The sequence below is a fragment of the Anolis carolinensis genome, chromosome 1 (assembly GCF_035594765.1).
Source record: "Anolis carolinensis isolate JA03-04 chromosome 1, rAnoCar3.1.pri, whole genome shotgun sequence".
Lineage (NCBI taxonomy): Eukaryota > Metazoa > Chordata > Lepidosauria > Squamata > Dactyloidae > Anolis > Anolis carolinensis.
In genome coordinates, this window is record NC_085841.1 from 324,077,144 (window position 1) to 324,104,670 (window position 27,527).

General features: G+C 39.9%; 1 protein-coding gene across 5 annotated transcripts in view; it reads left to right on the top strand.

The window, feature by feature from the left end:
* The first annotated feature begins 1,832 nt into the window (after window positions 1-1,832).
* arhgap5 (Rho GTPase activating protein 5) overlaps window positions 1,833-27,527 on the top strand; it is a 50,734-nt gene continuing 25,039 nt past the window's right edge. Inside the window, exons 1-3 of one of the 5 annotated variants that reach the window (XM_003216578.4) lie at window positions 1,840-1,991; window positions 12,564-12,657; window positions 22,013-25,906. In XM_003216578.4, coding sequence (XP_003216626.1) covers window positions 22,184-25,906 — 3,723 coding nt within the window. In that variant the 5' untranslated portion in view covers window positions 1,840-1,991; window positions 12,564-12,657; window positions 22,013-22,183. Of the gene's footprint in view, window positions 1,992-2,167; window positions 2,326-2,411; window positions 2,570-12,563; window positions 12,658-22,012; window positions 25,907-27,527 lie in introns of those variants that run through there. The other 4 variants (XM_008103394.3, XM_008103393.3, XM_008103395.2 and 1 more) reach the window with 4 other exon arrangements.

Sequence of the window (27,527 nt, forward strand, 5' to 3'; positions counted from 1 at the left end):
CACATTCCAGCTTGTCAATATCTCTCTTAAATTGTGGCACCCAAAATTGGACACAGTATTCCAGGTGCAGCCTGACCAAGGCAGAATAGAGGGGTAGCATGACCTCCCAGGATCTAGACACTATATTCCTATTTATGCAGGCCAAAAATCCCATTGGCTTTTTTGCTGCCACATCACATTGTTGGTTCATGTTTAACTTCATGTCAACAAGAACTCCAAGATCTTTTTCACACGTATTGCTGTCGAGCCAGGCATCCCCCACTCTGTATCTTTGCAATTCATTTTTCTGCCTAAGCGGAGTATCTTGCATTTGTCCCAGTTGAACCTAATTTTGTTACTTTTGGCCCATCTCTCTAATCTGTTAAGATGGTTTTGGATTCTGCTCCTGTCTTCTGGAGTATCCCAATTTGGTGTCATCTGCAAACTTGATGACCATGGCTTCTGACCCTTCATCCAAGTCATTCTGTTCAAGATGTTGAACAGAATCGGGCCCAGGACAGAACCCTGCGGCACTCCACTCATCACTTTTTTCCAGGATGAAGGGGGCGCATTGGTGAACTCACCCTCTGAGTTCATTCACTTAATCAATTACAGATCCACCTAAATTGACGTGAGGCTGACCAATAATTATTTGGGTTGTGCTTTTTCCCCATCTTGAAGATAGGGACCACATTTGTCCTCTTCCAATCTGCTGGGACTTGTCTCGTTCTCCAAGAACTCTCAAAGATGATTGTCAGTGGTTCTTACAATATGTATTGTAAGCTTGCTTGAGGTTGCTTTGTAATCTTGATTTGTGTTATATTGTATTATTTGCTTGTCATCTGGCTGATTTGTTTTACAACCGTATTTGTTTTGTGAGTTATTTCCCTTTCCTGGGAGTTATGCATGTTTACATATATTTTAGATTGTACACCTTTGGCAGGAGGGTATTGTTTGGGTTCGTTTCACTGTACATTTGATGGTGTTGTGTGCGTATATATACACACAATGAAAATTAATGAGCTTACAGAAGAGTCTTTTGGAAAAGCCCCTCCTCCTTCGCTGACTTCAGAGGGCTCTTGCGTTGCTCTTAATACTTCGAAGGAAGAGCTTTGCTAAGTTCCTCAAAAGCACTGATTTTGGGCACTGCGTGTTTTAACCAACATCCGCCGAGATTTTTTTTCCGCCTCACTTTTTTCCCCCGTCTGCCTGAAGCAGTCTAGTGCCTCATCACACTAGAGCATGAATCCACTTTAAATCCGGTTTCTGCTTCCTGCAGAATCCTGGGGTTTGTAGTTTGGCGAGGCCCAGGATCTGCCTGGCTGATCTGTTTAAAGGCCCTCCCTAAAGTGGATTTAAAGTGGATCCAAGCTCTAGTGTGATGAGGCCCTAGGCTCCCCAGGTGTAATAACGACATTCGGGCGCGGGGGGGGGGGGGGGCTTGTGGCCCTGCTTCGAAGGCCCACTGATGTCACTCACCCAAAACTGCGGAGTCCTCAAATCTTTCCAGGGCGCTTGCTTTACTTCCCCCTCCCGTTTAATTCCCAGGAGTTAAAGCGGGGATTGTGAAGCACCGCCCGCCCGCCTGCCTTAGTTTTCTCGGCTTCTTCAAGGCGCTTTCTGGAGGTGGTTTTGTGTGTGTGTTTTGCGTGAGGCAACACAACTCCCTCAGAGAGAACGCGAAAGGGGAGGGGGTGGGGAAACGGCCGAGCTCGCGCCCGAGAGGCCGCCTGGTCACGTGAGCAAGGATTCGAGGGGGAACCTCACGGCGACGAAGAAGGCGACGACACCCTTAAGGACGCCAATGGTTTGTAAAGGAGGGCCCCTTTTCCACGCATGCGCAGCCGGCGCTAGGCTCGAGCGCGCGGGAGCTAGTGACTGACTGACTGAAGTGCGTGCGTGTGTGAGTGTGTGTGCGCGCGCGCAGAGCCGGGCGAGAATGAGGGAGGGAAGCAAGAAAAGGAAGGAAGGAAGGCAGGCAAGAAGGAAGGAAGGAAGAGGAAGCTGCTGAGGTAAAGTTAAGTAGAGGTGGGGGGCGGGGAACGGGGAGGGGAAGCGAAGCGAAGGGAGGGCGGCGCACAGAAGAAGATGAGAAGGGAGGGGGGAATCCAGCGCGAGCGGCTCCCTTCACGAAGCGAGTGCTGCCGTCGCTGCCGCCATTACTAGAGCTGAGAAACACCGGGGAGGGAGAGGGAGGGAGGGGGAGGCGGGAGGGGAGGGAAGGAAAGGAATGATGGGGCCCTGCCCGTTGCTCTGAGGCGGGCCGCAGTCCGAAAAGAGAGGAGCCAGACTCTCCCCCGGAATGCTGCTTCTCCTCCTCTTGCCGTGGAAGAGCCGGAGAGCGCGGTAGGCAAAGCAACATCCATAGCTTCGGCTCCTCTCCTCTCCCTCGGCCCCTTCTTGGTGGTCAGTCAGTGCGAGTGGCCTTTCTCTCTCCTTCCTTCCCTCCCCCAAACCGCAGCGACACTGAGGGAGGCCTTCGAAGCCTTCGAGGAGGTGCCTCTGAAACTGCTTCAGTGGGCGCCGCCTCTCAGACAGAACCCGAAGCGAGGCCTCTGAAGGAGTGCGAGACTGCGAGGGGACTGGGCAGGTCAGCATTGCTGCCTCCCTCGCTCCGTCCCTCTTTCTTTCTTTCCTTCCTTCCTTCCTTCCTTCCTTCCTTCCTTCCTTCCTTCCTTCCTTCCTTCCTTCCTTCCTTCCTTCCTTCCTTCCTTCCTTCCTTCCTTCCTTCCTTCCTTCCTTCCCCCACCCGCCTTCCTTTCTTCCTTGACTCGCCTTGTTCGAGCCAGCTCCATACCTCCACACCCCGGAAAGGAAAGGGAAGGAAAGGGCAGGGCGGAGGGTATGGGATGCCTTGGTCCCAGGCAGGTGACGAAGGCCTCGGCCGGAGGAAGTGCGGGGGCCCCTTCTCTTCGCTTTCAGAGAGAAACGGGACAAGGAGACGTTGGTTTCGGATTTCGGGTTGGGTCGGTGGGGGGCACAGCAATGCACCTTCCTCATTCCTTTCACCATCGTCTCCTCTCCCTTTCTCGCTTGCTGCTCCTCTCTTCTCTTTTCCCTTTCTTTGCCATCCCAGGTCTTTTCATTCTTCTTTCCGCCCCGCCCCATCCCCCTTTCCTGTTCTCTTTGGACGCCTCCCCAGTTCTCTCCGTAGCAAACTTTACTGTGTAAAAAGATGCCAGTGGCCTACTCCTCCTTCTCCTCTCTCCCTTTAAGCTCACCCCTCCCCCAAACTCTTAGTAGGATTTTGCAACACAAGGGACCTCATCACACTATAGCAAGCATGGGCAAACTTTGGCCCTCCAGGTGTTTTGGACTGCAACTCCCACAATTCCTAACCGCTTGTTAGGAATTGTGGGAGTTGTACTCCAAAACACCTGGAGGGCCAAAGTTTGTCCATGCCTGCACTAGACTTTGGATCCACCTTAAATCCTCTTTAGGGAGGGGGCTTTAAACAGCTCAGCCAGACAGATCCTGGGCCTCACCAAACTACAAACCACAGAATTCTGCAGGAGGCAGAAACCGGATTTAAAGTGGATTCATTCTCTAGTGCAGGTATGGGCAAACTTTGGCCCTCCAGGTATTTTGGACTTCAACTCCCACCATTCCTAACAGCCTCAGGCCTTCCTTTACGCGCGTGAGGGGAAAAAGGAAAGGGCCTGAGGCTGTTAGGAATTGTGGGAGTTGAAGTCCAAAACACCTGGAGGCCCAAAGTTTGCCCATTCCTGCTCTAGTGTGATGAGGCAGAAGGCTAGGCTGTGGTGTTGCTTATTACCATCCTTTATGTCTCTCTTCCCCCATCCCCACCCGTCCCTGTTGCCCCTCTGTTGAATCTGTCAAGGAAAACTTTATTGTGTAAAAAGATGCCAGTGGCATCTCTCTGCTCTCTCCCTTTATGCTCCCCCCTCTCCCTAAACTCTTAGTAGAATTTTGTAACACAAGGTTAGGTTGATGGCATTGCTTATTATCATCCTTCATGTCTCTCTTCCCCCAGCCCCCACCCCTTGTTCCAGTAGTCCCTCTATTGAAACTGACAAGGAAAAAAGGACGCTAGGAAGGAACCCACAGTTTATCATTGGGGGTGGGAGTGCATATCATGATCCGGGAAGCATAGAAAGTTGATTGCTGATGGCTTAATTTGTATACATATGTAAAGAAAAGGGTGTGGGAACCTTCTGATAACGCCCTTCTTCTAGAAGTGAGCATTTTAGCAGCTCCAGTGTTGGATCTGCCTAGAAAGTAGGGAAATATTTTATATATTGACTCACATACAGTAGAACAATGGGTGGGTTACACAAGGCATGGGCAAACTTTGGCCCTCTGGGTGTTTTGGACTTCAACTCCCACAATTCCTAACAGCTAGCAAACTTCGGCCCTCCAGGTGTTCTGGACTTCAATTCCCACAATACTGGCTGTTAGGAATTGTGGGAGTTGAAGTCCAAAACACCTGGAGGGCTGAGGTTTTCCCATGCTTGATGTACACGATAAGTTTGATTTTCCTAGATTATTAGTGTGTCTTCCCTCTAGTTTAGAACCTGGCAATCAGCACACATTTCTTAAGTCTATAGTGGCAGCACAGTCAAACCACTTGCACATCCATTTTAGATATTTTAAACTTTTTTGATTGGGAAGAGTTGTGGCATTCATCTTTCCTGTTTAAAAATGGCCATACAGTCGAGTCGTGTGTACATAACATGTCAGGGGTCAAATTTTACAGGCTTAATTGATAAAGTTAAGTATGGAGGTCTTGGATATTTGTATTCTCAGAGAGTTCTCTAAAACACATTATTAACATATATCAATAAATTCATAGTATCAGTACTTGAGTGTGCATTCTTAGATGTAGTACATTGCCCTACTGTTCCCTCTCTTGATTAAGGAAACTTTTAGCCTGACCATGATTGATTGGAAGTCCTATTAAGATGAATGGATTTATCCCATAATAAAAATTCCTAGGATTACAGCCACACAGTGCAATCCAACATATGTTTACTCTTCACTTCTTTTAGCCTTCAATTTTTATAATAATGGTAAAATGTGTTGGCAGATTCTAATTTTTTTTTTATTCCAATTTTAATTTCCTAACGTCTTAGCTGTTTGGCATGAGAATGAGCGAAATGAATATATTAAGAGAAATAGCTACAAACCCGTATGTTAAAAACATGCATTAGGATTTAATACCTAATCTGGATGATCAGGCCTGCACTTGTCCATTGGTTTACCTGTACTTTCTACAACTTGCAAGACTGTATTTGTGTTTCTTTTCTGTTAGTTTCAGAAGAATATTGCAATAATATAGCTGAAGTTCTTTGTAACATATCTAATGAAATACATCAAGATTTCTCTTCATAGAGATTTCAATGCATCATATAGTTCAAAAAATTATTCTCACATATCTGATAATGATGTGTTAATTGTGGGGTATTTGCAGTTCATGGAATATTGGCATAAGCAAAATTTATGGGGAACTAGTGAGGTATATCTTGGAAGTGCACTGTGCTGACTTCTAAAGTTAATCAAGTTTTTGTAGGTACAGTAGTCTCACTTATCCAACTCTCACTTATCCAACATTCTGGATTATCCAACACATTTTTGTAGTCAATGTTTTCAATGCATTGTGATATTTTGGTGCTAAATTCGTAAATACAGTAATTACTGCATAGCATTAATGTGTAATGAACTACTTTTCCTGTCAAATTTGTTGTATAACATGATGTTTTGGTGCTTAATTTGTAAAATCATAACCTATTTTGATGTTTAATAGGCTTTTTCTTAATCTCACCTTATTATCCAACATATTTGCTTATCCAACGTTCTGCCGGCCCTTTTATGTTGGATAAGTGAGACTCCGTTGTATTAATATTGATTACTATATGAGAACGTTAGTGTTTATAGCTTTGTAAGATGCCTCTAATACTATCGAAGTTCTCAACCAAAGTTTAAAAAGAAAAAGATTTCACTTGCCTTCTGTATATATTGGACAGTATATGGGTGACAGTAAATTGACTAATATTAAGGATTTCTTCAGGGAAATTTTATCTCATTGGAAAGTGCGACACTGCTACTTGAAAGAATAATGTATATTAAAATATGCTGAAACTAAATTGGTGATATGGATAGTCTTAGAAATGAAGAATGCATACTTAGAAAAGTTTTTTACTCCGACCAATTCATCATGAAATTTTCATCTGACATAAGAGCTACTGTAAACAATTTTGAAAATTGAAGCATTTAAACCCATATTAGCAATTAGCAATTTAACAGATAGGGAATGTTTTTCTGCGAAAGTAGAATCCTGCTACATTTTAGAAATCTTTTTATATAAAGTTTGTGAGTTAAATAACAATGTTTGCATAACAAATCTAATTTTGAATGACATCTCAGTAGCTGCATTTTCTATATTAGAAATTGAAACAGTGGGAAAATATGGAATGTTTTCTGTTGCAAGTCAATTCTAAAGGTACTATGAGTTATATAATTTAAATAATTATGGGTAGGATCTAATGATGGACTTCCATGGACAGAACAGTAGATTTCAGTGGAATTAAGAAGTGGGAGTCCTTTCTTCTCACAGCAGCCTCTCCCTTTCAAAAAGCTGCTTTTGATGCCTAGAATGTCCTTCAGAACTACCCTTTTGATAGTTTCAAGGGCTGTGAGGGAAGGAAAGAAACTTTTGTCATGCTAATGTTTTAGCATCAGTACCATGTTGGATTTAGGCCCAAACCTATAACCTGTTAAGGATTATGCAAGTCATGGTGCTGATCTTGGATTTTGGCACTTGGGTGATATACTTTTGTCTTCAAATGCATGAAAGGCAGTGTAAAGTGTTGCACTTCATGCTGGGCTTTGGAAAAAGCCAAAAACACTGCAGGTTTCTCTTGCTTCCATCTTTCCTTGGTGCCTGATTTGAAATAACACTAGACTGTTAATGGCAGCAAGAACAATTCAGAGTTCATTTGACCTTCTTCCTCCTTGGCTACATTTTTTGTTATATGTATCACAGAATGTGGAGTAGGACAAGCCAGTCTTTTTATGCTCGACTTAAAATCAGATCTATTCCCCCCCCCCCCCCCCAAATTATCTGCAAAATAAGGAGAAAGGGGTTCTGCTATTTTCTGTTGACTATTCAGGACCAGGATGGACTGTCATCAAAATTAGTGCTGGTGGTTAGCATGGGTAACTTGGCAAATATGATTTATTGTTAACCATAAAAGTGGCCCTTGGTATCCTCTGAGTTTGGTTTAAAGACATTCCTTATGCTTAGGACAGACTGTACCATCAGCTCTCCACATTTGCTGAGGTTAGGGATGCTCTTGAAAATAGAAAAACAGCAAATAAAAAAGCTGTTTTTTAACTGTAAGGAATACATCTCTAGGAATTCCTAGGTCCTCCAGCCTAACTCTGTGGACAACCTCTGGCAGAAGTTGACTATAGAATTGCATTAGAGGGCATAGAGATTCCTAGAAGGAACATTTTTTATCAAATCCATAAATACTCATGTATTAAGTCTAGAAATTTCAATCAGAACAACTCAAATAGCCTGGGTTGACTTATTAATGTATCAGTGTGAATACTGTACCTTACTTCTGATTAAAAAAGGAACCATCTCCTCCTCTGAGTAGTGTGGTTGAAAGGGAAGAGCTTTGTCTGTCTTGGGAAAACCCCAAGGAAGCAGCAATCTCCTCTACTGTCTTCACTGTTGTGCTGCTTCTGGCCTTTTTGAATGCCTGGGTGGGAAAATGGTGGTGGCTGCCCTCTTGAGTCAGCATTACCCTCTCCATAGAATAGCCTTCAACTTATCAAAATCACAGATGTCAAACCTTGGAGGACAAACTATAGATTTGGATGGAAACTGAAGATGTGAAAGCCACCACATATGTATGAGACCTGTACCCTTCTTGCTGAGTGAGGTAGACTGGCTGTTAGAAAGGGGAATGATGAATGTCTTGCAACAAGGCAGAATTGTACCCTGCCTAAAAGTGACTAAAAGGAGGCCTTTACTGAAAAAACAGTCCCTGACTTCTATCACATTAGAAAATTACCGTTGTCTCCAGTATTCCTTTTTGGGAAATATTCTGGAGCACGTGGCAGTCTTCCAACTCCATTCTGGCTATGGAATAGATGCCGCTTTGGTTACCTTGATGGATGTCTATGCCAGTAGGCTGATGATGCTCAAGTCTATTTCTGCTTTCCATCTAGTTCCAAGTTAATTTCAGTACTAAATCAGTGCTTTGGATTAGAGTTAACAAATTGAAACTTAACCTAGACATGATAGAGATCTTAAGTTCATAGCTTTGGTGTACTTCTGTGCTCGATCCTGAGCCTGGATGCACAGTGGCTTACAGTGTGTTTGCACAATTAGAAGTAGAGTGCCAGCTATGTACATTCCCATAAATGTCATATTTAGCCATGGTAACATGTATCCATTTGGTTTACTGGAAACTGTTAGAAAACTTCAGGTGGTTCAAATTTTTATGTCCAGATTGTTGATTGGGACTGGTTGTAGGAAACACATATCTTCTTGAATCAGCTTTACTGCCTACTAGATCTGGGCACTGTTCAGCATGGTGGCTATGACTTACAAATCTGTATATAGCTTGGGTCCTGACTATCTGAAATACTATATCTCCCTATATGAACCTGCCCAAGTCTTAAGAAAATCTTGTGATATTTATGAGGCCACCATAAATTGATAACCAACTTGAAGGGTACATGCATACATAAGGTTTAAATTCTAGGGGGAATTTTTTTGTCTTAATCCCACCACCATCACAGGTACAATTAGGGAGGACTGTCTTGGCAGCTACTTCCATGGTGAATTCTTTGATCTTTTTTACTGACAGGCAAAGACCTTTTTATTTAAGCAAGCCTTTAGTTTTTTATTGAGTATGGCAGAATGACCTTTCAATTGAGTGTGTTATACTTTTATTTCTATTCTATTCTAAATGTATATTAAACTATTTTAAATATTTTAATAAGCTTGTTTCCTTTTTTTTTTAAAAAAAAACAAAACCCTTTTTTGGCATGACCGTTGGACTAGCATTCTGGAATCTAGGGTTCAGGCATGGAAACCCAAAGGGCACATCATACTCTCAACGTTTGAGGAAGGCAAAAGCAATCCCCTCTGATTGACTCCTATGATAGCCTCACCTTAGAAGTCACCAAATGTGGGAAATTATTTGAACACATGCAACAATAACATACCCACATATGTACAAAAATACTTTTATCTGTACTTCGTTCTAACTTGTACTGTAAGCCACCTTGTCTCACATAGAGACAAGTTCCCCACAGTCAGGTCGTGTTGCAAAGTGCAACCAAAACTAGAACTGCAATGTAGGCTATATCACTGAAGAGTTAGAAAACAGTGTCCTTAAGGTATGGCCAGTTGTTATGTACGTGGTTAATTATTTAGACAAAAAAGGAGGGGGAGGAATGGGGATGTTGGAATTCTCAGTGGGTTTAGGTCAGGATATTTTAAAAGTCTACTACCTTTTAGCTGTATTGTGGATGTTGGAATTCTTATTACAGTCAACCAGTTGTGATTCTCAGTAGGGTCAGAAAATATTCCACAAGTCATTCAATGCAAATTTTTGGTTTATATTAGTCAATCTGGATCTAGACTTTAATGTTTTCAATATTTGATCAATGAAATGCTAATCAGCAAGAAAAAAACATAAAAATAACTATATAATCAAAATTCTTAGTATTGTTTTGGCAGTCATCAGAAATTGAAATGACATTTTTATAACATCAGAGTACTGTTGTGAACCATGTTAACATCTGAATATGCTGTTTATTGATAGTCAACTCAAAGAAAGCCATAATCCCAGCATTTTAGCATGTATATATTTTGGGTTAAGTAGAAAGGCAGAGTAGATTGCATTGGAAATATTGCTGATTTTTAAAATTAACTGTGGCTGACCTTGGCAAAAAAGATAGGTACCCTAGAAGTATGGGATGAAGAGTAGAGCCTCGTGCAGTAGCATGCTTCTTTTAGCTTTTATATTACAGCATTTGCATTAACTACAGTAGAGTCTCACTTATCCAAGCTAAACGGGCCGGCAGAAGCTTGGATAAGCGAATATCTTGGATAATAAGGAGGGATTAAGGAAAAGCCTATTAAACATCAAATTAGGTTATGATTTTACAAATTAAGCACCAAAACTTCATGTTATACAACAAATTTGACAGAAAAAGTAGTTCAATACGCAGTAATGTTATGTTGTAATTACTGTATTTACGAATTTAGCACCAAAATATCATGATATATTGAAAACATTGACTATAAAAATGGCTTGGATTATCCAGAGGCTTGGATAAGTGAGACTCTACTGTATATAATTCCTATATTTAATTTCTAAGTTATACATATAATTTATTTAATTGTACAGAATGTGAATTTTAAAAGCAGTATGGACTAGCACCTAGTGACATTGTAACTAGAATTTTTCTAGATAAGCAGTTGTGTGGGTTGGGGAGAATGATTGCATACTTCATTAAAGTCACATGGGAAATTTTATGTTATGTCTTCTCTTCTTAATCTTGTCACCATAGGACCAATTACATATTATGTATTGGATTTTCATTTGCCATATAGTAGTTGGAATTCTGTTGGTTAGTTCTAACTAGAGTGGGCTAATTTAATCAGATATTGAATGATGAACATGTTGATTCAGTGCATCTACTCTAGCCAGAATTAACAATGATATTTAGGCCAGGGTTGTCTATGTCTGACTTCATACTTAAATATTTAGACATTTGTAATTGTTTTGAGCTGTAACAGTGTTACATGTTCATACTATATGTTTTATTCTTGTGAAAATAATATTTCTCAACATTTAATTATATCCAGAGTTCTTTATAGTCAGTTTAAAATGTAGATACCTTTTTGTTGATAAAATAATTGCATATTATATTCACAGGAATGAAACAACTCCTATTAGCATCCAGCATGTCTAATATAAGGGAGGAAGTTTGTAATTAGGGATTGAATTGTTGTATCTACAATAGTTACTTTCATTAGACTGTATACATCACCTCAAAAGGGGATTCAGTAACCTTCTTTTTTTGGTAGTTCAATCAATAATAGCTCATGAGGGAACTTGTCCTTAGAAGGCCTTTGTTTTGTGTTGTGAACACAGTGGATGCTGGTGTCTTGCAAAACAGTGGCTGTGAGTGTATGTTCAGTGTGCAATTTTTCAGACAGTGACCAACTGTAAGTTATTTTGATAAAGGGCTGAAGGAATTAAATATGTGGCTTTTACAGACACCTCTCAGTACAGGATGGAATGTGAGTTATACAGAACATACTTCTGTTCTAATTATTCACATAGTCCAGGTAATATAACTGAAGTTATGTTTCAATCCCTGGGGGCAGTAATGAACTGGTTGTGAGTAAATAAACTGAGACTCAATCCAGGTAACATGGAAACAGGGGGGGGGGCAAACTCTGAGTCTACAGTTGGGGCTTGTCCAAGGTGGGAAGTAGTCAGTGTCTTGGCATTGTTATATTCTTAATGCTGTCTGCATGGGACTGCATTTGAAAAGTACTCAAAAGTACATTTGATCTTAAATATGGCAGCAACATTGCTTACTGTACCAGATGCTTTGAGTATATCTTCAAAGAGCTGTACTAACTTCCAGTTAAATTCTATGCACAGTTGAAGTGCTGATGTTGAGATACTCAGATCTTTAAGATCTTTCACTAGGAACAGAATAATTTGTTCGGTGGCGGTCAAATTATGAAATGTACTATGCTGGGAAGGTGTAGTTGTGTCCTCCACTTCTGAAGATAGTCTAAGGTTCCTTCTACACTGCCCTATATCCCAGGATCTGATCTCAGATTATCTGCTTTAAACTGGATTATTTGTGTCTCCACTGCCAGATAATTTGGGATAAGCAGTTCCTGGGATCAGATCCTGGGATATTTTGGGTGGTGGTGGTGGTGGTGTGGCAGGGACCTTAGATACCTGACTGGTTTGTTTTTTCAAAAGTTTGATTTTTTAAAAATGTGGTTTTTTTTGGTCAAAATGTGCATCTTGATCTATGAGATTTAGCTGTTTAGGTTATCACATGGAGACAGAAGGATGGGATGTGACTAATAAATAAAACATTCATGTCTGAGGTAGGAAAATCATATTGGGGTCAAAAACATTGTAATGATTTCCCTGATCACTGTTCATTATAAATGCAGATAAAAGTATTCTTGCATTGATGGGCATCATTAATTTTTACCAGAGAAATATATTTTAGGTGGATTTCATGGATTTGAGCTAGGATGCACAACTTGTAGCTAGGTTTCTGCCCCTGGAATTCTCAGGGGTCTTCATGGACTCGCAATATTTCCAGAAAATTAACTCCACCCCTGAAATAGCTGACAGTTCACTTCTAATTTTGAGCATGGGTATTTTTGATGTTGAACTGTGCAGGGTTGCAACCTATTTAAAAGGTGAATGATAGCTTCTTGAGGTCGAACCTTTCCCACCTCTGCTGTAAGTAAAATGTTCTGCCATTGTAAATTGCTCTGTTCTAATTTTCATGCATTCATGCTTTTAAAACTGGCTTATCTGGTTGACTTTCAGATCTCTCAGGGAGGAACATAATTTAAATGTGTAATGTTGCTGCTAAGAAGATTTTGTAAAGTTTAACAGACTCCTTACATCATTTTTTGTAAGGGTAAGTTGAAAATTTTCTGTAAGATACGGTCCAGAACATCTGGAGACTACCTCGGTCTAAACTGGAAATAATTTCAAATCGGGTTAGAGTAGAAAATCTGGCTTCCGAAAAATGTTCATCATTATTAATATTAGTGCAAATACAATCATGGTTAGAAGGAATTCACAGAACAGATGAGGATCAGTTGGAATGTAGTATTGCTGTTGGGTGCTTTCAGCTATCCGGCAATAATTTTTTTGTACTATCACGGTTTTTCTGACAAACGACACTATCATGGGGTCGTCTTGGCACGATTCGCTCAGAGGGAATTGCCATTGCATACCACTGAATGGCTTTCCAGGGCCAAGCAAGGATTTGATCCCTAGTCTCATAGAGGCCTAGTCAAACATTCAAAGAATTTTACCATATGGTCTCTCTGTCTTTTTTCTATACCTTATAGACTGCATTACATTACTTTGTCTTATCAGCTCGTTACTAGCTTGCCCCAAGTAATATTCAGGGAGATGTATCATCAACAGACATCAACAGACTAGATGGCAGTGGAAACTGTGGAAGTGTGAAGTTCAGGTGGTTCAGATCTTCAGAAATTTGAAGAGACCAGAGTGGTTTTGAATTTGGTGGTTTAAGTAGCAGGTTACACAAAATGAGAAATGGAGATAGACTTAAGCCAGGACCGTGGGTTGTGTGACTTTGTAAATATTCTTGAACTGCAACTCGCAGTATTTCTCGCCATTGATTTTGGTCGTTAGACTTGGAGAGAGTCACACGAGTCTCACCTCTGCTTCAAATGAACAAAAAATCTTCTATGTGGCCATAGAATGCCATCTACTCTCCCAAAATAAAACCCCCTGCATCTTTTTCAAAACCAGAATTATAAATTCTTCCAACTTGCAAAAGGCAGTTTGTAGCATGAAATTGAGGGAAATATCAAATTAGATTAGTCAGCAGTGACTTTCTTGATGCAATGCAGAATGTAAAGAGCCAGTAAGGACTCCTGTAACACTAAGTTGTAGTGTCATGGACAGTGTGGAGTGCTTGGATGAGGAATTGCTGATAGAAGGCTCAGAAGTAGAATTGGAGCCTAGCAATGAACAGCAACTCCCTCAGCCATATCCTGAAGGAACATCAACAGAAAGACTAAATGCAAGAGACTTCTGTTGAGCAGGCTGAGAAGGGGTTAACTGTTCCTGTGTTTATAGAGTTAAGGAAAGAAAGGTCTCAGTTGCGGAGATCACAGGTTAGCTGAAAAGAGAGCCAGTGATAGGTAATACCTGTGAAAGTTGGATTTAAGAGACTGGAGTTCGTTACCTGATTGCTGGCTGCAGCGTCAATGATTGAGCCAAGGCCCTGGACTCCTGATCTCTCATGCTCCCTGGAGCCTACATCTGGATATCAGCTTTGGAATTGTGGACTCAACCTTTCATCTTGGATATTGCTAGTAATTGGCTCTTTACCCTGGAACGGACATTTGGATTTCCTTCTTGTGTATTCCTCTGAGTGTTTGATATCTTTGTGGACTATTCGGCTAGACCCGAGATTGTACATACTCTGCCTGTATCAGGGGATTGTGATCTTGACATGTAGGGTAATAGAGAAGGGCATGTTTATAATCTTGAGGAAGAAAGCACATTGCTGGTATTGAGAAGGTAAGGGTTAGGATGACCTTGGAAATCATTTGCTGTGTCTTATTCTCCATCTTAAATTGAACATCCAGGAATAATGTAAATATGTTGTTCATACAGCTTTGAGGGTTATTATAAGCATCATAATACAGGCAAATAAGATCAAACAAAGAGATAGAACATTAAGAGTCAGGGTTGAAAGCATGTCATTCTCCAGATGTTGATACATTGTATATCCTGGAATTACTTTATTATTGGCTAAGCTACCAGAACTGCTGTGACTTGTAGTCCTGTGACATCTGGCGAGCCTTGTGATTCTTACCCCAATGAAAAGGGAGGAAAATTGCAGTTTCTATGATAGTAACCTCCTGGATAGCCTAAATGAGATGATATAAACAAATTCAACTCGATGCTTGAGCTGTAATACTTTGCCCCAAAGATTTCTTTCCTGTGAGAGATTTGAAGTAGTCCTTGAAATTGACTCTTCTTCCCTCTTACCTTTGTAACACTAGCAGACAAATGTCTGAATGTGGACATGATTCCATACTTGAGTATGGAAACCTGTTTGATCTAGGAAGTGAAACTTTCAAGTAATGTGTAGAGTTTAGCTAGCTGGGAACACATCTCAGTTTAGGCATCCATTTTTTATTTCTTTAAATGAAGTGGTTGAATATAGGGAGCTGTCACAAGCCCTGCTTCTCAATGTTTTTCTATAAGGAATTCTACTTTGGGGATTAATGTCTGAACAATTTTTTTTAAAAAGAACCACTTGACAGATAAGAAAGCCAGGAAAAGCTAGTACATTGGTAACCCAAGTAGGAGAGTTATTTGGGGATCAGCAGCCATTGCTTTACCATATATAAGTTAACCTTATATATACATTGAGTACAGCTTTGGGGGCCAAAATTATGGATTTTGATATGAGCTGTAGATAAATTGATGGAAAGTAGAATTGCCACCTCGGGATGAACTAAGCTCTTGCCTTTTGCTCTTCTACTTGAAGAATGGAATGGTTCCTTTTTCAATAAGACTTAGATACAGTACTCACATTGACCTGTGGGGAAGTCAACCCAGATTTTTGGGTTACTTTTTGACTAAAATGTTTAGATTTACACATGAGTATTAAAGGTAGCTTATTTGATTTCCCTTTATAACTTATATCACATTGACTTTCTGCCTGTGCTCATGCTCTTCAGCATTCTTTATTTCTTTATTTCTTTATTTTATATACCACGCTTCTCCCCCAGGGAGACCCAATTCTTTCCCTAATTGACTTACCTACCAAATAATGTGAATGTTTGGCATAAGATTGGTTAACTTTGGCACATCCAACAACAATTTTCTGTTCCTTGAACCCTCTAGGAAGCTGTATAGATTACCAGAAATGCTGGGTTCAGAATCTGAAGTGGTCAGACACTTGCTGTTAAACAGTAGATACAGTGGTGTGGGTGAAGTAAAAAATTCAAAAGAAATAGATTGACTTTCCATTTATGCCAGAACATAGGCTGTCAAATGCATATGTTTAGGGATATAAAAACAGTAATGGCAGCTTAGGCTTGGATTTTACCCACCTCTGACTTATTATCAGGGTTAGGGTTAGGGTAATTCTTAATTGACACTGGCTTATAATATATTGGCAATTTTAGGATGCCCTATTAGTTTTAAAAAGCTATATCTGGGGCACTCTATAAGCGTCCGTGTAGGAGGCAAGAAGATAATTCAGTGTCATGTAAACATTGGGTCAAGGTAACAATGCTATCAACATTCTGAGCAGATTCACCAGCATAATTCAAATTGTGTGTCACATAGGAGAGCAGGAAAGAGCAAGCTATGCCTTTCTAAAGTCGTAGGAATATGTTTTAGTAAAAACACTTCATGCTACATAGGAAGACAAAACAGCTCTCTACGGTCACTAAGCCATCTGTCATGCAGGAAACTACATCTGTCCTTTCTGACTACAAATATGGCAATTAGTCTCTGAACCATGAAAACACATCCCATCAACCAAGTTTTGCCAGGAACAATAAACAGATTTCACATGCAAATTCAATCAAAGGAGTAGCTGGCATCCAATTGTTTCTTTCAGAATACTGAACTAAAATTAACTGTATCATGTTAAAGATATTATTGAAGGTGATTTATAATATAAATGGCAGTGTTCACTGTTGACTATTGGATAATAAATCCATGACTTCAGAATTAAGGCCATCAGCAAAAGAATGTGTACATGCTTGCTGTAAAGCTCTCGGCACAGTAGAAAGATTCTTCATAGATTTGTTGTGTATTTTTTTGGGGGGGGGGGGCATATATGACTGGAAGTGTGTGCATCTTGTCTTTGCATCCCCCAAGCCCTCTGGAAGATTTATGCACTCCCTATGGTAAATTTACGGCAGCACTGAAAAAATACCCTTAATTTTACTTTTAAAAAATTTAAGCTGCATGCAGCATGAACATATTCATACGCAGCATAGCACTCAGATACTGTTTTTATCAGAAGCAAGGTAGTAGGGTGCAGACCTTGTTTGTAAGGTTGTTGACATTTAAATCTTTATATTTCAGAATCACACAAAACATGAAAAAATAGTTATAAAATAGTATGATAAAATCAGTAAAAAGGAAGAGTTATGGGTTCACTTTCTCCCAAGGTGTTGTCAGATAGCCTGGTGTTCATGATTGGTTCTTCAATTAGTAACGTCAATAAACAGTGGGGGAGTTAAGTCTCAACAATCTCAATAAGTACTGGTGCGTGGGTCTCTTCTGTTATAGGTTCAGTATGTGTTTTGCATGTATTTTGTCTTATTCTCTAGGGATGACATGGGAAGGTGAATTAATCTTTCCTGAATAGTGTTGATTGCTATTAATTGTAAAATCGGATTTTGGAAAATGGCATTCATAACCATTTGGAGATCATAACCTTTTGGAAAAGCATGACCTTGCAGAGAAGAGCCAAAAACCAGTTTGAGAGTAGAATCTTCTCAAGGGCTATACAACCAGATGTAATATGCAAGTAAATTGGCTTCAGTTGTTATATCATACACTCAAGAGACAAACATGAAGTAGGCTTTAGTAAAATAACAAATTTGGTTTACTCACAACCTTCATGTGTTCAGCATAACACACATATATTAGTCCAGCTTCAGATATGTTTGAAATAATCTCTGTGTGCAGATGGCACAGGGCATTTTTCTTACAACAACAGCAGGCATGTGTGTTGTCTGAGCAGTCCCAATGTCTCAGAAGAATGTAAAATAGAGTCTGAGGTCTGAGCAGTCTCAGATCATAGAATCGTAGAGTTGGAAGAGACCTCACAGGCCATCCAGTCCAACCCCCTGCAAGAAGCAGGAAAATCTCATTCGAAGCACCCCGACAGATGGCCGTCCAGCCTCTGCTTAAAAGCCTCTAAAGGAGGAGCCTCCACCACACTCCGGGGAAGAGAGTTCCACTGCCGAACAGCTTTCACAGTGAGGAAGTTCTTCCTGATGTTCAGGACTTGTTCTCCAGACCCTTGATCATTTTAGTCGCCCTCCTCTGGACGCTTTCCAGCTTGCCAACATCTCCCTTCAACTGTGGTGCCCTATTTATACAAGCCAAAATCCCATTGGCTTTTTTTGCCATTGTAGGCTCATGTTTAACTTGTTGTCCACAAGGACCCCAAGGTCTTTTTCACACGTACTCCTGTTGAGCCAGGCGTCCCCCATTTCATTTGCATTTCATTTTTTCTGCCTAAGTGAAGTATCTTGCATTTGTCCCTGTTGAACTCAATTTTGTTAGTTTTGGCCCATCTCTCTAGTCTGTCAAGATCGTTTTGAATTCTACTCCTGTCTTCTGGAGTGTTAGCTATCCCTCCCAGTTTGGTGTCATCTGCAAACTTGATGATCGTGCCTTCTAATGCTTCGTCTAAGTTGTTAATAAAGATGTTGAACAGAACCGGGCCCATGACGGAATCCTGCAGCACTCCACTCGTGACTTCTTTCCAAGATGAAGATGATGCATTGGTGAGCACCCTTTGGGTTCGTTCGCTTAACCAGTTACAGATCCACCTAACTGTAGTTTGGCCTAGCCCACATTTGACTAACTTGTTTGCCAGAAAGTCATGGAGGACCTTGTTGAAGGCCTTGCTGAAATCCTGATATGCTATATCCACGGCATTCCCTGCATCTACCCAACTTGTAACTTTATATATATAAAAAAAGAGATCAGATTAGTCTGGCATGATTTGTTTTTGGTAAATCTGTGTTGACTATTAGCAATGACCGCATTTGTTTCTAAGTGTTTGCAGACCACTTCCTTAGTGATCTTTTCCAGAATCTTGCCTGGTATCGATGTGAGGCTAACCGGACGGTAATTGTTTGGGTCGTCCTTTTTTCCCTTCTTGAAGATAGGGACCACATTTGCCCTCCTTCAAACTGCTGGGACTTCTCCCGTTCTCCAAGAACTCTAAAAAATGATTGCTAGTGGTTCCGAAATAACTTCCACTAGTTCCTTCAATGCTCTTGGGTGTAGTTGTTCCGGCCCTGGAGACTTGAATTCATTTAGAGCGGCCAGGTATTCCTGGACCACTACTTTCCCTATTTGGGGTTGGATTTCCCCTAATCCTTGATCCACTCCATGTTGCTGAGGTTGAGGCTGGCTTTCTTTTTGTGAGAAGACTGAGGCAAAGAAGGCATTAAAAAGTTCTGCCTTTTCCCTATCCCCTGTCAGAATTTCCCCATTTTCTCCTCGCAGAGGCCCTATCGCCTCCTTGTTCTTCCTTTTCCTACCGACGTAAGCAAAGAAGCCCTTTTTATTATTTTTAATGTCTCTGGCAAGCCTGAGCTCGTTTTGTGCTTTAGCCTTGCAAACCTTTTCCCTACAGGAGTTGGCTATTCATTTGAATTCTTCTTTGGTGATTTCTCCCTTTTTCCACTTCTTGTGCATGTCGTTTTTTTAGTCTTAGACCAATTAGAAGTTCTTTGGACATCCATTCTGGCTTCTTTGCACTTGTCTTGTTTTTATTCTTTGTTGGTACTGTTTGCATTTGCGCCTTGAGTATTTCACTTTTGAAAAACTCCCATCCGTTCTTGACTCTCTTGTCTTTTAGTATTGGCGTCCATGGAATGCCGCTGAGTATTTCCTTCATTTTTTGGAAGTCAGCTCTCCTAAAGTCCAGAATGTGGGTTTGACTTTTTTTGTTTCGGCCTTACTTTGTATCGCAAACTGCAGGAGCACATGGTTGCTTTCCCCTAAGGATCCGACCACTTCAACTGCATTGATCTGGTCCTCCACGTTTGTTAGGATGAGATCAAGAGTAGCTGATCCCCTTGTTGCCTCTTCTACCTTCTGGACCATAAAATTATCTGTAAGTCAAGTGAGGAATTTGTTGGACTCTGTACTCTTGGCCGAGTTTGTTTTCCAGCAGATATCAGGATAGTTGAAATCACCCATGACTATTATATCTCTTTTTTGTGCCTGTTTGGTCAGCTGCTGACAGAAGCCTTCATCAAGTTCTTCATCCTGGTTCAGAGGTCTGTAGTAGATACCCACAACGAGATCATTTTGAGTCCCAGTTCCCTTGATTCTTATCCAGATGCTTTCAAGCTGGTTTCCTGGGTTGCCATCTTGCATCTCTTCTGCAACGTAAATGTTTTTGACATATAGGGCTACTCCCTCTCCTCTCCCCTTTGTTCTGTTTCTGTGAAAGAGGTTATAGCCTTCAATGGCTACATTCCAGTGATGGAAGTCATCCCACCACTTTCACATCGTAAGTGACATCGTAAGTGTGGTGTTGTGCTAAAGGTTGGAGTTCGTCTTGTTTATTCCCCATGCTCTGTGCATTGGTGTAAAGACATGTAAGCCCCTGGGACCGTCCCCTGAGGTGTTCCTTTGGGTTTTTGTGTTCTTGGTAATTGGTCCTTGTTATGTTTGTGCAACCCTCCATTTAGCCTTATGGCGATTCCCTGTGGTCGTGGGTAAAATACTGTTAGCAAGGCTATTGTCCCCCTCCCCCGGCTGATCTAGTTTAAAGTGCCCCTGATGAAGTTTGCTAGTCTGTGAGCAAAAAGGTGTTTTCCTACTTGTGTGAGATGCACCCCATCCCTTGCCAGTAGGCCTTCCTCTTCGAAAAGCAGGCCATGGTCGAGGAAGCCAAAGCGTTCCTCCTGACGCCAGATAATGTGGTCAGCAGCCCCTCCCACAATTTTTCAGGAAACATTGAGCAAGGGAAGCTGTGTACTAGAACATACATACAATAAATAAGCAACAGGATTATATACAAACATATTACTAGGGGAGGCTTGAAAAAGGTTGTAATTTCCAACATAGGATGTGTTGCCCAAATCTAACAGTGCCTGCCCTATGGTTAGTTTGGTTTCAGTTATGTTTTCCTTATCATGCTTTGTAAGGGGACAAATAAATATACCGGTATAAAAAGTAACCGTGTCTTTAGTGTGCTGTACAGCTTCATCAGAGTGCATGGGGAACTTTGGAAGCTTTCAGGTAGTCCATTGACTATAATATAATGTCTGGTAGTCAGTATAAAAAGGAAAAAAGCTAGAACAGTTTTAAAGAATTGCTGCTGCATAATTGATACATTTTAGTAATTACTTTCAGTGATCTGACACAAATGATTAAGTTCTAATTCTTTTTATCTATACATTAACATTTGTCTTCTGCGTGGAATATCAATTAACTGAAGCGAGACTTTGTTTTTTTTTTTTCCTTTGAATATTTGCAAGTACAGTAGAGGGAATCAGGAAAAATATAAGCCATTTCCTTAGAGCCTCCATTTTATTGGAAATGTTTGGCAAACTCAAAAATAAATATGAAACTTAACTGTTTGCTGAAGGAATTCCTTCTGAACATTGTGGTTTACTAGTATAATTTTATCTGTCAATCTGTTATTTCTTCTACTGTCTTCCCATGCCTAATAATCTGATATTTCTAAAAAGTACTTTAGAAATGATTTGAAAAAAGTACAAGTAAGAAAGAGAGGTCTTTCTGCAGCTGACATTGGTTGTGTACTAGTTTGGTGATGAGGTTCATGCAGTTAATCCAAGATTTGATGAATTGATTAATTTTGGCTGCTGTTTTTGAGCAGCAGAATCCTGTTTACTTAAAGTCACAGCCATGATCTAAACATACCGGTAGTTGCTTGTTAGCTAACTGATTGTCACTGCTGGATCAGAATGTTAATTAGAAACAAATTACATGGATATTCTGAATATTTTATGTGTTCATTAGCACCTTTAGTGCATGCATTCTGTATCTTCTTCAAGATTTGAATTTGGTATTTTTTTCTAAAAAACAAATACTTCAGAAAGTTATGCATTAAGAGGTCAATTTTCTTTTGCTCTTTAAATACCCTTAAGGCACCAGATCCTATGTGATTCTGGAAGCTAAGGAGGATCAACTAGGATTAATTCTTGGATGGGAGATCATCAATGGGTACTAGGTGCTGTAGGTCATATTTCACAGAAAGGAACTGGCAAAACCACCTTTGAGTATTCTTTGACTTGGAAGCCCATATGTCATTCTTATTTATTTATTTATTTATTACATGCATTTATACCCCGCCCTTCTCCCCGAGGGGACTCAGAGCGGCTTACATTCTGCCACGAGGGCGTCAAGTTACCACAACTTCACAGGGCAACTTGAAGGCGTGCGGACACACACACATATACACAATATTCCTTTGAAATTTAAAATTAAACTTTGGGTAATTGTAATTGATAAAGCATGTCTTTCTTCTTTTTCAGAAACATGGACAACTTAATATTGGACACCTAAATTTAATACAAACATGATGATCCTTGAACTAAAATCGATGTTACAAATTTGGAGACAAAACTTTAGTGTGTAAAAGCACTTTTAAGAATGAACACTACATCCAGTTGCGTTGGTACATACAGAAGGATGAGAAGAACACTATGATGGCAAAGAACAAAGAGCCTCGTCCCCCATCCTATGCTATTAGTGTGGTTGGACTTTCTGGAACTGAAAAAGACAAGGGGAACTGTGGAGTTGGGAAGTCGTGTTTGTGCAATAGGTTTGTGCGCTCAAAAGCAGATGAATATTACCCTGAACATACCTCTGTGCTTAGCACAATTGACTTTGGTGGACGAGTTGTTAATAATGATCACTTTTTGTACTGGGGTGACGTAATACAATGTGGAGAGGATGGAGTAGATTGCAAAATTCATGTTATTGAACAGACTGAGTTCATTGATGATCAGACTTTTCTGCCTCATCGGAGTACGAACTTACAACCTTACATAAAACGTGCAGCTGCAACCAAATTGCAGTCAGCAGAAAAACTTATGTATATTTGCACAGATCAGCTTGGATTAGAGCAGGACTTTGAGCAAAAGCAAATGCCTGAAGGAAAGCTAAATATTGATGGATTTTTATTATGCATTGATGTAAGTCAAGGATGCAATAGGAAGTTTGATGACCAACTTAAATTTGTAAATAACCTCTATATTCAGCTATCAAAATCTAAAAAGCCTATAATAATAGCAGCAACTAAATGTGATGAATGTGTGGAACATTATTTACGAGAAGTTCAAGCATTTGCTTCAAATAAAAAGAACCTTCTGGTAGTTGAAACATCAGCAAGATTCAATGTCAATGTAGAAACATGTTTTACTGCACTGGTACAAATGATGGATAAAACCCGTGGTAAACCTAAAATAATTCCCTATCTGGATGCCTATAAAACACAGAGACAGCTTGTTGTGACTTCAACAGATAAATTTGAGAAACTTGTACAGACTGTGAGAGACTATCATGCCACTTGGAAAACAGTTAGTAACAAACTGAAAAATCATCCAGATTATGAAGAATACATTAATTTGGAGGGAACCAAAAAGGCCAAAAATACATTTTCAAAACATATAGAGCAACTTAAACAAGAACATATAAGAAAAAGAAGAGATGAATATATTAATACATTACCAAGAGCTTTTAACACACTTCTGTCCAACCTTGAAGAGATTGAGCATCTGAGTTGGTCTGAAGCTTTGAAACTTATGGAGAAAAGGCAAGATTTTCAACTATGTTTTGTAGTGCTCGAAAAAACCCCGTGGGATGAAACTGACCATATAGATAAAGTGAATGACAGAAGAATTCCATTTGACCTTTTGAACACAGTAGAAGCTGAAAAAGTGTATCAAAATCATGTGCAGCATCTAATATCAGAAAAAAGGAGAGTTGAAATGAAGGAGAAGTTCAAAAAAACACTTGAAAAAATACAATTCATTTCTCCTGGTCAACCCTGGGAAGAAGTTATGTGTTTTGTAATGGAGGATGAAGCTTTTAAATATATTACAGAGGCAGATAGTAGAGAAGTCTATAGTAGGCATCAACGGGAAATAGTTGAAAAAGCCAAAGAGGAGTTTCAGGAAATGCTTTTTGAACATTCAGAACTGTTTTATGACCTGGATTTGAATGCAACACCAAGTACTGATAAAATGAGTGAAATTCATGCAGTTTTGAGTGAAGAGCCTAGATACAAAGCTTTACAGAAACTTGCACCTGATAGAGAGTCTCTTCTTCTTAAACACATCGGATTTGTATATCATCCTACTAAAGAAACATGTCTCAGTGGCCAAAACTGTATGGACATTAAAGTAGAACAGTTACTTGCTGGTAGTCTTTTGCAATTGGACCATGGCCGTGTACATTTTTATCATGATAGTGCCAACATTGATAAAGTAAATATTTTCATTTTGGGTAAAGATGGACTTGCACAAGAGCTGGCAAATGAGATTCGGACGCAGTCTACAGATGATGAATATGCCTTAGATGGAAAAATATATGAACTTGATCTTAGACCGGTTGATGCAAAGTCACCTTATCTTTTAAGTCAGTTATGGGCTTCTGCCTTCAAACCACATGGGTGTTTCTGCGTGTTTAATTCAATTGAATCACTTAATTTTATTGGAGAATCGATTGGAAAAATCAGAGCTGAGGCATCTCAGATAAAAAGAGACAAGTATATGGCCAATCTTCCATTTACTTTAATCCTGGCTAATCAGAGAGAGAGTGTTAGCAAGAATTTGCCAATCCTGAGACATCAAGGACAACAGTTGGCAAATAAGTTGCAGTGTCCTTTTATAGATGTCCCTGCTGGTACTTACCCACGTAAATTTAATGAGACTCAAGTAAAACAAGCTTTGCGGGGAGTTCTGGAAGCTGTTAAACATAACTTTGATGTTGTAAGTCCTGTTCCTACAATTAAAGACCTCTCAGAAGCTGATTTAAGGATTGTTATGTGCGGCATGTGTGGCGATCCCTTCAGTGTAGATCTTATTCTTTCACCCTTCCTTGATTCCCATTCCTGTAGTGCTGCCCAAGCTGGCCAGAATAATTCGTTAATGCTTGATAAAATTATAGGTGAGAAACGGAGACGAATTCAAATAACAATATTATCATATCATTCTTCAATTGGTGTAAGAAAAGATGAACTCGTTCATGGATATATATTAGTTTACTCTGCCAAAAGAAAAGCATCTATGGGAATGCTTCGAGCATTTCTGTCAGAAGTGCAAGATACAATTCCTGTCCAGTTGGTAGCTGTTACTGACAGTCAAGCAGACTTTTTTGAGAATGAAGCTATCAAGGAATTAATGACTGAAGGTGAACATATAGCAACTGAGATCACTGCTAAATTTACAGCCCTATATTCTTTATCTCAGTATCACCGTCAAACTGAGGTTTTTACATTGTTCTTCAGTGATGTTTTAGACAAGAAGAATATGATTGAAAATTCCTATATGTCTGATAATGCAAGAGAGGCAACACACACAAGTGAGGATGTGTTCTTGCATTCTCCCAGAGGGAGCTCTCTTGCTTACAATTATTATCCAGATTCAGAAGATGATACTGAGGCCCCACCTCCTTACAGCCCAATTGGAGATGATGTACAGCTACTCCCAACACCTGATCGCTCAAAATACCGATTAGATTTGGAAGGTAATGAATATCCTACTCATAGTACACCTTTGAACTGTCATGATCATGAACGCAACCATAAAGTGCCTCCTCCCATAAAACCGAAGCCAATAGTGCCCAAGACAAATGTGAAAAAACTAGATCCAAACCTAGTAAAAACCATTGAGGCAGGCATTGGGAAAAACCCAAGGAAACAATCTAGAATGGCTTTGGCACCAACTGATGATCTTGATCAGTCTGATAATTATGCAGAACCAATAGACACTGTTTTTAAGCACAGAGGTCTTACTGATGATATCTACGTAATTCCAGATGATAGTCAGAATCGTGTGGTTAAGATTCGAAATTCATTTATTATAAGTAATGTCCCAGGAGATGAAGAAAATGGCTTTCCTGATAGAATTTCAAAGACCCAAGGTGAAAGAAGACCTTCAAAATACAAATACAGATCTAAAACGCTGTTCAGTAAAGCCAAATCGTATTATAGGAGAGCACATTCAGATGCAAGCGATGATGAAGCTTTTACTACATCTAAAACAAAAAGGAAAGGAAGACATCGTGGTAGTGAAGAAGATCCTCTTCTGTCCCCTGCAGAAACATGGAAAGCTGGCATTGATAATCCTGCTATTACATCAGATCAAGAATTAGATGATAAAAAGACAAAGAAGAAGACCCAGAAGGTGAAAGAAGATAAGAAAGTAAGTTTTTTTTTTTAAATTGACTATTTACTTTCTAAGACACAGTGTCTTTATGTTGTAACAGAATGTTTTTGTAGTAATACTCTGTTTTCATTCTGGTTAAAGGTGGTATATATATATTTCTATTCAGGGTATTCGAATAACAGGTTAGCTGTATCAGTCTGCCCAGTCCTGACTTCCAGCAATTTACTCTTAGTCCTGATCCTACTGTCATGCATTTTGCACAAGCCCATCCCTTAATTTGCATTTCTCAATAGGCCCACTTTTGGTTCTGTGATGCTGATTGATGCATTTTATGATGTTTTTATTGCCTTGGATTTTAATTGTTCTCATTATGCTGATCTTATAATGTGTTTTAATTTTGTACCTTGTATTCTTTGTTTACTGGGCTTGGTCCCCATGTATGCCGCCCTGAGTCCCTTAGGGAAGTTGGAGGCGGGTTATAAGAATAAAATTGTTATTATTATTGTAACATAGTAATTAGTAATGTATGATTACATTTTTTCTTCAGTCAGTAATTGTTACTGTTGGAGAGAGTAAATTTGAACTCCTTTGATGTCACATCAAAAGCTATAGTTTGAATCACTTTCTGTCTTTGGATTACTCTATTTGCAGTTTCAAGAGAACACTCTTTGCCTCTTTGGCAGTTCCATGTACACCCCAAAATTAGCTCAGCTTTTGAGGATGACAGAAAGGCAAGAGGAGGGATGAAGTTCTGGCTAACACAACGTTGGAATTAGGCATTTGGATTATACTTGATATGTATTCAGTGTAGCATTATGGTCATTGGTACAGTAAGCCCTCTACTTGCAGGAGTTATGGGTACAAAACCCTCTGGGAAGGTGGAGAAACCATAAATTAAACACTGTTTTTTACCTGATAGAATACAGGCAGTCCCCAAGTTATGAGCAAGATGGGTTCTGTAGATTTGTTCTTAAGTTGAATTTGTATGTAAGTTGGAACAGGTACATTTTTTTGAGTGTAACTCCAGTCAAATACAAAAGTTGTTTAGCTTTGGATAGCATAGGGAAGGGTTAACACCCATGTAGTGTTTGTTTTGCCATCTGTGCCCCTGTTCAGAAGATTTCACCTCACTTTCTGTCCCTGTGATAATTGGATTTTGAAAAAAAAAATGACTTGTTGTGGAAATAAAGATTGGTGATAAAGCTTCAGTGGAGACACCTTTTCCCCATGATAAACTCTTACAGGAGTGAATTTTCCTTACTTAGGCATAGATTTCTCTCACTTCCTGTTGTCTCACCCCCATTCTTAACCATGAATCATTTGTAAGTCAAATGCTTGTAACTTGGAGACTGCCGGTACTTCTCTAGGTCCTTCTGCATGAATCTGTGATGAATGTCAGATCATGTGCAAGGTGAACTCCAAATCATGTGCAAGATTCTACAAATCTAGATGTTGGCCATAGCGTCACACTGAAGGAACTAGATATTCCTGGAGAAAATATGCTACAAATTCAAAAATAATTAATCCTGCAAAGGTTAAACCCTCAAAGGTGGAAGGATGACTACTGTATTTTTGGCCATTGTGTAGAAGATTAACTGTTATATCCCTTTCAGATGTCAGAGAAGTTACTGGGCCAGGATTTGAAGTGACACTTTTC